We start from the raw sequence: 11,923 nt of genomic DNA, 5'->3' as shown, positions 1-11,923 counted from the left end.
TCTACATGACACAACCTCCTGGTTTCAAGGTTGCCGACAAAGAACATCAAGTATGTAGACTCAAGAAAGCACTCTATGGACTCAAACAGGCTCCTTGAGCATGGTACATCGAGATTGATCAGTACTTGGTTGCTCATTTTTTTCAATGTAGCCCTTTTAACAGTAATTTGTATATCAAACACTCCGGTGATGATGTTCTCTTGTTGTCTATGTGGATGACTTGATCATTACTAGTAGTTCAACACATTTGATTGCAGAAATCAAACAAGACTTGTGCAAGGCATTTGATTTGATAGATTTGGGGATTCTCCATTATTGTTTAGGTGTTGAGGTTTGGCAGACTGATGGTTGCATTTTTATTTCTCAGTTTAAGTACATGTTAGGAACTTGCTTGACAGGTTTCAAATGTAGGATTGTAAACCTGCTTCCTCACCTATGGAGACATGGCCGAATCTGTCAGCTAAGTCTGATTCTCCTCCTATAGATGAAGCACAATTTAGGCAACTAGTGGGTAGTCTCATCTATCTCACTTTCACTAGACCTGATCTTAGTTTTGTAGTGAGATACATTTCACGCTTCATGATAGCCCCCATGGTCGATCATTGGGTAGCAATGAAGCATATGTTGCGTTATGTGAAGGGCACCTTTGATTATGGACTTGTTTACACTAGGAGTCACGAACCTAGACTTAGTGGTTTCATAGATTCAGATTGGGAAGGTTCGGTTGATGACAGGAAATCAAAATCTGGATATGTGTTTATTTTGGGATTTGGTGCAGTCACATGGACTACAAAAAATAAGCAGGCAGTGGCTCTCTCCTCAATAGAAGAAGAGTATCGAGGAGCAACTAAGGCAACATGTGAGGTAGTTTGGCTTCGCCAGATGCTTACAGATATGCAAATATCTCAAGCAGGTCCAACTCCCTTGTTTTATGATAATTAGAGAGTTCTCAAACTTTCCAAGAATCCAATCTTCCATGAAAGAACCAAACATGTTGAGCTTCATTACCATTACATTCAATAGTTGGTTAAAGATGGATCAGTTCAGTTGCAGTATGTTCCAACTGTGGATCAGATTGCAGAAATTCTCACCAAGTCTCTCAGCCCATATAAGTTTGTTAAATTTAGGGGGTAGCTTGGTGTTGTTGACAGATTGACCATTAAGGGAGGGTATTTGAATAATATTTTTTATTATTGTTTAATGGTCAATTATGTAAATATTGTAATTTTAGTTTCTTTCTATTTTACAATTATTTCTTTTTAGAAACATCGTTGTTGTAATTCTATATAATAATCTTTCTGATCATTTGTTAATACAATCTAATTTTTACCAATTACTTAGCGTAATAAGAACTTGAACTTGAGTTTAGATTTGTAGATACTGCAATAATTTAGATAAACTCTACGTACACAAGTCTACCTAAAACAAGGTATTAAATGAGATATATAAAGATTAAAATTATTTGTCATGCATGAACATGATAATAAGATTGAAATAGAATAATCTTGTTTACTAACTTCAATTTAAACATCATGATACATATTAATCAATACATAAAAGACGTCCTAAATAATCATAATAACTCCAAACCATACAAGATATAAATATACAATTTTAATCATTAAATTAATTAAAATTTAATAGTAATATAAACCACCCGATAGTTGAAATGATCACAAAAATCTAAAGATGAAATGATCTCCCTCATTCACCTTGTTGTTTTCAAAGGCATTACTTTTCTTGACACTTCTAATGTCTATGGTCCTCACACTAATGAACTTTTCCTTGGAAAGGTAGGTTGCCTTGCATTAATTGTAGTTAATCTCATTTTCACAAGTTACTATATATGTTCATGCTTGCTATGAAGGGAGTTTGAGGAGGCTCAATGTTGATTGCATTGATCTTTATTACCAACATCGAATTGATACCAAATTCCCCATAGAAGTTACCATATGTACTTTACCCTTCTCCATGTATAGAAACTATTCCATAAAGTATATTTTATAAGCTATATTAATATTTTGGGGTGTATTTATATTTCATGTTTGTCTATATTTTAAAGTATATCTATCTATTTATCCATAAACACTTACATATATATACAAAGATATAGACACAAAAACACATAGACAAATAGACACAGACACAAAGATACAAACACAAAGGCGCAATAAACACATAGACACATAGACACATATACAAACACAAATAAATAGACATAGATACAAGGAAAATAGACAAACAATAAATACACATAGAAATAACACACACACACACACACACACACACACACACAGAGAGAGAGAGAGAGAGAGAGAGAGAGAGAGAGAGAGAGAGAGAGAGAGAGAGAGAGAGAGAGAGAGAGAGAGAGGCACAAACATATATGCAAACAAATACACATGTACAAACACATACACACAAACATAAACACACACACATGTGCATAGAAACACATAGACACATGTGCATAGAAACACATAGACACGTGTATACACACATAAACACTCAATAAGACATGAACACATACATATACACATATACAAAAACACACACACATTGGGGACCATAAAATAAGCAATCACCTTGGAACAAAATTAATTATATATTAACACATTTCAACCAAAATACAACCATATAATTGGATAAAGAGAAATGCATCCAAATTGATTAAACATCTGAAGCATGAAAATATCAATCAAAATGTCCATGTAGATCATCCTCAATAATAAAAAATAGTTAAAGATACTCATAAGATTACTCTAATTGAGCAAAGATAAGAACTTTTTTTGATCGCACTTGATCTTGTAGAAGAAGATACACTCAGACAAAATCGAAAAATATGTTAGAGTATTTATAAGCTAGTTAATAATCTTCTCTATTCAAAAAACAACAATCACAAGTACTGAATTCTCCAATGTAAAACTAAGTGGTAGAAACTTCATTAGTTCTAGTATGGTTAGATGTCAATATTCAAAATAGACAACTAATGTCAAATTAGCATATAAAGATCTCTCCAATGTCATAGTGATGACAGATCTTCAAGATCTAAAAAGAAACTAATAACTCTATTAGCAATTACATTGGATGTTTCATGAGGTAGGATAGCTAAAATAGCTACTCCTATGATGGACAACGATGACAATGAGTTGAGAGGAAAATATTATTAGATAACTACTATTAACTTGGTAACTCTACGAGAGAAGAAAAAAATAAAGGTGCAATTAGATGTACCCATGATTATATCTAGGATGGAGAAATATTGAAAGATTGAAAGAGAACTCAAGGAGAAAATTACATAGTTGAATGCATACATCACACAATTAGCTACTCCTTCAAAAGAAATTGATGGATCAATAACTCCTATGATTCTTTCTCAAAAGGAAACCTCAACCTTATAGAAAATGAAGTTTATTGATAACCACACAAAGGATTAGATAAATTATCATTATGATCATGGGTGTAAATTAATAGAAGAATTTGTCACCTCTAGTGCACAATTTCAAGGGTTAAAGAATAAAGTATAAAATCTTATAGAAGAATGTCAAGAGGCACTAGTTATTAATGGATATAACATACCACTAATAAAACTCCCATCTTCCATGGATTCAAAGGTCTTAATAAAAGAGAAGTTATTGGATGATAAATCAATAGATCATCCATTCTTGTGGTTGATCAAATCTTATTCAATTCAAAGATGATATCGTGGAGAAATTTATCATTGAGTTAAATGATGTAAAGAAAGACATCCTTGACATCAAATTTGATACACAAGAAGTACTAGTTTCTTGATATTTTGAAAGATCATTTAAAAAAAAACCTAGCAAATTGACTAGAAGCTTCTCCTTACAACTCCAATGTAGATTCCATGGATGAACTAATGAAGATTACAAATGTCTTGAGGACATTTGAAAATATAGGAAAAAAGGAAAGATAAATATAATTCATCATTGAAGATGTATGGAACCAAGCACTTTAGAATTTTTATTCTAGATGAACCTAACAAAGACTTTCTCAATCTATCTCTAAAAATGCTCATGAAGTTCATGAAAAAGGAAGTAGAAAAAGATAAAGTAACACTAGAAGATAATAAAGACACAAAAGATTCAAACGACAACAAATTTTAAATTTTTTTAATTTAAATTTAAATTTAACTTTTCAATAATTTTTTTGTTAAATTCTAATTTTATTTAAATTATTTTACTAAAAATTGACTTACCTTGTATTTTATCTCTAACATATGATTTGTTATAGATAAATAAGAATTTTGGCCAAAAAGTTTTGTAATAAGTTTGTTGCTTTCTTCTATTACAAAGCAATGTATTTCTCATTGTAGTGGATGGTTGTTTTTGAGACTCATTGAATTTCTAATAAAGATTTTATATGTACATTTTACTTCATATGAATGGTCTATTTTATATGCATGAATGAATGCACTCAGTAATTTGCTTCTGTTCATATCACTAGTAATTTGCTTTTGTTCATACCAATAGTAATTTGTAATTTAATGATTGCAAATTTACCTTTGTCGGTTAGTCTGAGAGTATTTTTCTTATTCATATTATGGAAAAGCTTGAATCAACCTACTTAAAAAATTCAGTGATTGAATAGAACAGATCATCGTGTTCCTTTCAATCCAATTTCCTTTTTATTCATTGGGTCAATCGTGGACTACTGCGCCTGCTAATCTGTATTTATTCCGGTTTTATCTAATAGTGAGTCAGTGGGTGTCATGGCTGAGCTCGTAGCAGGGAGATTGGATTGGATTGGATTGGATTAGAGTTGCCCTCTCCGATTCCTTTCGTTTGCCCTGGGGATCCTTGATGAACATCCATACAAAAATGTCATCCTATCATCATGTCCGATTTCTTTCGTTTTCCATCTAATTGGGAAGAGGTGTCTCCATCGCTTGAGCTCAGCCATGACACAAGCGGTGCGTGGCTGTTTACAGGACGGCCGCAAGGAGCGTCCACCGAGTTTTATACATATCTATCAACAGCCTCTCACTCTTCGATAAAAGAAAAATCTAGGGCAGAAGAAGAGCAACAAGAGATAGTATCAGTAATAATGGCAGTGCCAAGAATCAAGTTGGGAAGCCAGGGTTTTGAAGTATCAGTACAGGGATTGGGCTGCATGGGTATGTCTGCAGCCTATGGCCCTCCCAAGCCTGAAGATGAAATGATTTCCCTCATACACCATGCAGTTTCCACAGGCATTACTTTCCTAGATACCTCTGATGTTTATGGTCCTCATACTAACGAACTTCTCCTTGGAAAGGTAGGGTTCTTTAAATAATCTGATTTTCACTTTTTTTGTTCTTTCTTCTTTTCTGGATTCTCACATTGTTCGATTTTTTGACTTGATTTGCAGGCACTAAAAGGAATAAGAGACAAAGTGCAGTTGGCCACCAAATTTGGAGCAAGCATTACAGGTGGGAAAGTGAACATTCGTGGAGATCCTGCTTACGTTCGTGCTTGCTGTGAAGGGAGTCTGAAGAGGCTTGATGTGGATTGCATTGATCTTTATTACCAACATCGAATCGATACCAGAGTCCCCATAGAAGTTACTGTATGTGTTTTACTCTTCTGTGTGTACACAGCACATCTATGTAATGTGGATTTGATTACTAAATGATTGTTCCACTAATTCAGTTTTTATTTTTTCCTTCATCTTAAATCTCTTTGTCGGGTAACCTTCTGCTTGGATGCCAAAAACCAGGTATATGTGGTATTCTACCCAATTTCAATATTATATCATATTTTACCTAGTTTCAACACTTTATCCTATCTCATCAACATTTAAATTTGGAGCCCTGAATTTCTAATAAATCTTTAACAATTGAACTCTTCTTCTTTCACCATATTAATTCTCATTTGGATTTGTTAATTGAACCATTATATCATAGATTATGACTACACAACTTTACAGTTGTATCTTAGAGGTAAAGGTAAAGCTGCGTTTTGGGTCACAGCCTAGCCAGCAGATTCGACGACCCTGCTAATGGCTTAAGCACGGAGCTTTTTCAGGTTACCTATATTATTCAAAATTTTTACCTCTCAGGTTTTAGCCTTCTGACCAAGACTCAGATGTAAGTCGGGGATCGCCAATCCACCTACAGCAAGGGGTGCATGATTTGAACAATTAATTTGTCATAGCAGCCAAGTTAATACCGTGCATCTATCTCTTATAGACTATATGATTTTTTTAAATTTTTTTTGGGGTTTTATTTCAAATCTATAGAATTGTTCAGTTATACGGCGTAGGAGCATGAGTCTTAGGTTGAAATATTTTCAGCTGAGAATCAACAACTGAGTGGTATCCATTCCACCAAAGTCATCCAGAGTACACTTTGGCCTCATCTCTTATGGTGTCAGGGCCTTGCACTTGACAAGACTATATACCTACTGGACTCATTCATAAACAATTGTTAGGATGAAAAATCGAATTGAAAACAGCAGATAAACAGAATTAACAACACACAACACAAATAAAGAGACACACAGATTTATCGTGGTTCGGCAATTGCCTACATCCACACTTGAAGCAGGGGAATCAATCTATTAATCACCAATCTGGGCTTCATATACCCAACAATCTCCCCCGTGAAGTCCAACCGGCACAGCCTATAACATTCCCTGCATCTCCATTCCAAGGCTCATACTACAACCAGCTCTTGAGAAGATTTTAATATTGCCAAACTCTGTTCATGAACAATGCAAATTAATCTTCTCCAAGTCAGATCAGAGTTAAAAACATATTCTCTAACTACTTCATCTGGTAATCCATAATCAGGAACACTACTATCTGCAGATGCATAATACACTCCTCCATCAAAGTCTCTTGCTCTTATGCTCCCCCGTAATAGAATATCTAGAAGATCACCATTATCAAATTTTAATACCCAAATATAAAACTCTCGTACAGGTGTGAATAGCCTACAAACATCACTCCCAATTTTCACGGTTGCTTCACTGAATGAATTTGTTGTATTTTGTGCAGAAACTTGTGCAGTACCTGCAATCAATGCATTCCACTCTGCCTCCACTGCTGCAATCTGCAACAATAAATCATCACTTTTTCAATCTGCCTGTTCTTCTTCAGGGTCATCCTCATTCGCTAGATTCAAGACTACATCCTCCTCACCCTAGAAGGCATCATCCTCATCTTGGAAGGGAAACAAACCAGTCTCTTCTTGAAACAGTGAATACAACAAACCCTCTTCTTCTTCAGCCAAAGTCTCCTCCTTTTTCCAGCTATCCCACCAATGACATTTGGTTTCAACCTCCACTTGGACATCACTCTCTACCAAGTCTAGACTGCCAAGAAATTTTTCGATGACCGATTCAGCCTCATCATCTGAAACTTCAGCCTGTTTATTGATAACATAAAAGCACCCAACTCCAGGATCAACTATCCAATCGGATCCCATCTCTGCTCAACATTTCACCATAGCTCTGATACCAATTGTTAGTTTAAAAACGAGCAGAGAAAACACATAATAGTGAACAGAAAACAGCAGAAAGAATAATAGACACAACAAAGAACTCGAGACACAAGATTAACGTGGTTCACCACCAAGTGGCTACGTCCACCAGAAACCCAGGGAGAATTCTTATTAACCAATATCCAATTACACAGTACATCATGTATGGGCTGCACACAGCCAATTATATAAACATATCAAATATGAAATGAAGAGTCTTCTGGGGAAGACAAACAGCCATGTGACTGTTGGGCTTCATATACGCAACATCAACTTCACTAACAAATCAAAAACCCATTAACGATTATATACTTTTTAGTTAATATTACAAATCAAAAGAAATTATTGAAATGATGCATTTTTAAGGTCATGATAGTTAAATGTAAGTTTTTCTTTTAGTGTGCTGAGCAGTCTGCTCAACTAGAATCACTGCAAGTAGCCTACAAATAATTACTCTCTCCTCGTTCTGGAGCATTGGTGATGTTGCAAAGGTTCATGTTGATAATGTGGGACTGATTGTTTGCCCATGGATAGCTGTCAATGAGGTGCAAGCTCTTAGTTTTCTGGATGAACTCTTTGGTCCTTTTAAGCCTCAAACATTATCCAACTCCAATGGATTTTTGTAAATCTGGACTTATTCATTCCCTTTCGTGTGGCTAGGGTGTTTCTAAAAAAGGGATGTATATAAACTAGTGATTACTTTCCCAAACTTTCTTTTAAAGTAGGCTTGATATTAACATTTATCATTGAAAGAAGCGAACACTTTTTGCAAAATTATTTTCCTTATCCACTGTCTCTTTTGATTTTGGGCTGGTGAGCCGCAAGGCTCAAACACCTATCCCACTTTTCTTAGGTAAAGCAGGGAGAGAAGTGAAACCGTTTATTTTGCAAGTATTGAGTTAACCGAAGCTGCAATTTTTTTCTTTGCAGTTTCACTTTATTCATCTACTTTGTGGATTTTATAGTTGTTGATACGATTATAATGGGACATCGACCTTGCCTTTCACCCTCGGTCTTCTTTCAGCATGGTCTAGTGCACCTGTAGCTTCCTCTTTAGCATTTTTTCCCCTTGAATAACTGCTGTCTAGTTACCCTGATGATTTGCTTGGTTCAGTCAGCAATATGTGTGAAGATTGTTTCTTTGCCACCAGATTTATCCATCTACCATGAGTGGAGCCTTATTAGCCACATCAAAGCTTAGACTTTTCAAATAGAATAGCCAGACTTTCAAGAAAATATCCAACAGCTCTTTATTTTGGTGGCCATATGAGGCACATTACAGGGCATCAAAATAACATATTTTGATCTCCATTAGTCCATGTATGGTGTTACTGTTAACCGATGGTGCTCATCTTCCAATGTTATTGGCATTGTTTTTCTGGCAAATTTGACATCTTTGGTCTTTTAACAATCATCACTGTAGTTTTGTAATCACATACACATATATTGACGCTCTTTTTGAGATATATTGTAGAGGCCAGGAAGATCCTTCCAATATATCTAAGATAACATTTTCCACATGATTAGGGATTTCTTATTCCCCGACTGACTTTAACTCTTGGTTATGCTGATGTCTTTTGATTCATGTAAATCATATTTACTTAGTACTCACTGTGCTAAGCAACTAGCAGTGGGCTGCCTATGATGGATAGTGAGGAAAGATAATGGCATTGACAATAGGAGCGAGTGTTCTTTTGAGATGTATTATAGAAGTCAGGAAGATCCTTCCACTATTTGTCAAGTCTTTAAAAAGTACATTTTAAGTTTTGATTTGTTTAATTGATTTATCTGAAATTTTCAGTATGACCTATCTGTTAGTGTGATGTCAGCTAAACCACCTAAACAATCAAAACTTAGAATGTACTATTTAAATCAAACCTATTTCTGTATCAAATGAATATTTACTTTTCCCGAACCAACCTTATGTCTTGATTATTTTGATGTGTTTGGATTCTTAGTGCAAGTCACAATATTTTTGCTACTTTGATGAGCCACCAGCAATATATTGCTTATTGATGCCGGGGCATCCAAGTGGAAGGGACACCAATTTAAAAGTTTAAACTTCTTTCTCATGTACGTTAGATTTTTGAATGCTTATGCTAGAGGAGTGGAGTTCGTAAAAACTCTAATTTTAGCAAATTTGTGAATGGGTTTGAAAATAACGCATGTGAGTTAATGGATTTGCATTTAGGGTTTTTGTGGGTACTCTTTAGGAGGGGAAAGTCGCATTTTCTGGGGGGCAGCAGTATACGAGGGGAATTTTATTGTTTTGAAGGGTTTTTCCGAAAAGAAAAAAGAAGGGATCCTAGAATTTTGCTGAGAGTGAGATTTTGGAAAGAAGAAGAGAGCTGGGTGAAGTTTTGGTTTTGGGCAGCGTTGAATAATTTGTTTCTGGTTGTAGGTGTAGTTTTTGGAGGAGTATTTTGAAGGCAGGCTAAGCATTATTGTTGCATGTCCAAGGACAGCCATAGATTTATTTTGAATGTGTTTATGAGAAGCCAATAGACTAGTCTCTAAGTATGTTGCATCTATTTGGTGTCCATACAATCTTATTTTGCTGATTTATGAATCAGATTTGAACAAGTGTTTGAAAGTGTGTTTCAGGTGCTTGTTGAGGGGTGTTGCAGCCCCCTTACATCACTTATGATGGGCAGTGAGAACAGATAATGGTGCTCATCACATCATCAAGGACTCTTATGTTTGCCTATGCTTGGTTTGTGAATTTTTTTTTTAAATGATTTGGTGGAGAAGATAGAAGAGTAAAGTTTTAATGCATGGCTTGAATATTAGATGGTGTTCGAATCTGGTTTAACTGTGTGGTTACCTTATAACACCGTGTAATGTCTTCAAGTGTTTCAACTTTCAGGAGGTAAACTGTCCTTATGTTTGGCTCTATTTTTATGCAGAGTTGTAAAATTAATTTTTCAGAGTCATCTCTTATACATCTGCTCCTCGACTTTTCAAGTTTGATGATTTAGTAATCACTACAGTTGATTCTTATCTAAACATCATCCCTTATAAATTTCATTAAATGCATTACTATTGTTTGATACCATGGTTGCTTGTGCAAATATTACAGGTTGGAGAAATGAAGAAACTGGTTGAAGAAAGGAAAATAAAGTACATTGGACTTTCTTAGGCTTCTGCATCAACAATTCGAAGGGCGCATGCTGTTCATCCTATTACAGCAGTTCAATTAGAATGGTCCTTGTGGAGTAGGGATGTAGAGGAAGATATTGTTCCAACTTGCAGGTTTGTGGGTTTTCACTGTTAGAAATTTTCATCTTAAATTGTCTTATTTTCAATGGTTAACACTTCAAATTTCACTTGTAGGGAGCTTGGTATTGGAATAGTGCCATATAGCCCTTTAGGCCGAGGTTTCTTCTCTTCTGGAGCAAAGTTGATTGAAAGCATAGCAGATGCAGATAATAGAAAGGTATTTGCATCAATTGAGTCCTCTTTGCGCCAAAGACGCGAGTTCATTCTCACCAATTTTAGGTTTCTTTATATTATGTTAAGTCCTTTCAACTCCCTGGGTCTGTGTGAGTACATAAGTGGGTACCTTGCTAAAAATGTAGGTTTGTCCTTTAACTTGAATTGTTTTGAAGTAGGAAATTTTGAATTTCATTTTGAAGTGTTTTAAGTATAAATTTGTTTTCATATATCTTTAATTTAGATGATCTTTAATTATGTGAAAGTCCAATATTTGCAGTATATGCCCAGGTTTACAACAGAGAATCTTGAAAAAAATAAGATTATATTTGAGAAACTTTCAGCAATTGCTTCAAGTAAAGGGTGCACCCCAGGACAACTTGCACTTGCTTGGGTTCAACATCAAGGAAATGATGTTGCACCAATCCCAGAGACAACTAAAATCAAGAACTTTGAAGAGAACATTGGCGCTATTTCTGTGAAGCTCACACCAGAAGAGATGAAAGAGATAGAAGCCATAGTGACCACTAGTGGTGTCCATGGGGATCGATATTTTGACATGAATTTTACATGGATGAATTCGGAAACACCTCCTCTCTCTTCATGGAAAGGCATATAAATAATTTTGGTAGTGTTATCACTTTATGCCTAATTATATGCAAGCTAAATAAGTGTTCCATTTTTTTAAACTAGAATAAAATATACCAACAATGTAACTAAGAAAGTTTGATCTTGAGACTGCAGCGTGTTTGCTCGATGGACATAGCTTTTTATAATATACACTGGTCTATAATATTTAAAGTGTTGTGTATGATGAGGTATTAACAAAATTTAGTGTGTATTTTAAAAAATATGTGATAAACAAGGCTATTCTTATTTTCTAAAGGTGGTCTTATATTTTTTTCCAATAATATTTTTCATTTGGAAGATGTAATTAAAAGATATAATTCCCAAAATATATTCTTGAAAATTCATTTGAGATCTATAGTATCTATCATGTTCACATTAGAG

The 11,923-nt window shown here is 34.8% G+C and overlaps 2 protein-coding genes across 2 annotated transcripts; both read left to right on the top strand.

The window, feature by feature from the left end:
• Positions 1–435: 435 nt before the first annotated feature.
• Positions 436–942, top strand: LOC131063025 (secreted RxLR effector protein 161-like). The gene has a single exon (XM_057996792.2). The coding sequence runs from the start codon at positions 436–438 to the stop codon at positions 940–942; it is 507 nt and encodes a 168-aa protein (XP_057852775.2).
• Positions 943–4,512: 3,570 nt separating this feature from the next.
• Positions 4,513–11,723, top strand: LOC131063042 (probable aldo-keto reductase 2). The gene is given in 5 exon segments (XM_057996808.2): positions 4,513–5,274; positions 5,368–5,565; positions 10,560–10,732; positions 10,814–10,916; positions 11,193–11,723. Coding segments are annotated over 5 exon segments (1,233 nt in total). The 5' UTR covers positions 4,513–4,854; the 3' UTR covers positions 11,532–11,723.
• Positions 11,724–11,923: the final 200 nt, after the last annotated feature.

Source organism: Cryptomeria japonica, chromosome 1, assembly GCF_030272615.1.
Source record: "Cryptomeria japonica chromosome 1, Sugi_1.0, whole genome shotgun sequence".
In the NCBI taxonomy this organism is placed as follows: domain Eukaryota; kingdom Viridiplantae; phylum Streptophyta; class Pinopsida; order Cupressales; family Cupressaceae; genus Cryptomeria; species Cryptomeria japonica.
Note: the sequence above shows the minus strand (reverse complement) of the source record. Positions and strands in the feature narration are given on the sequence as shown.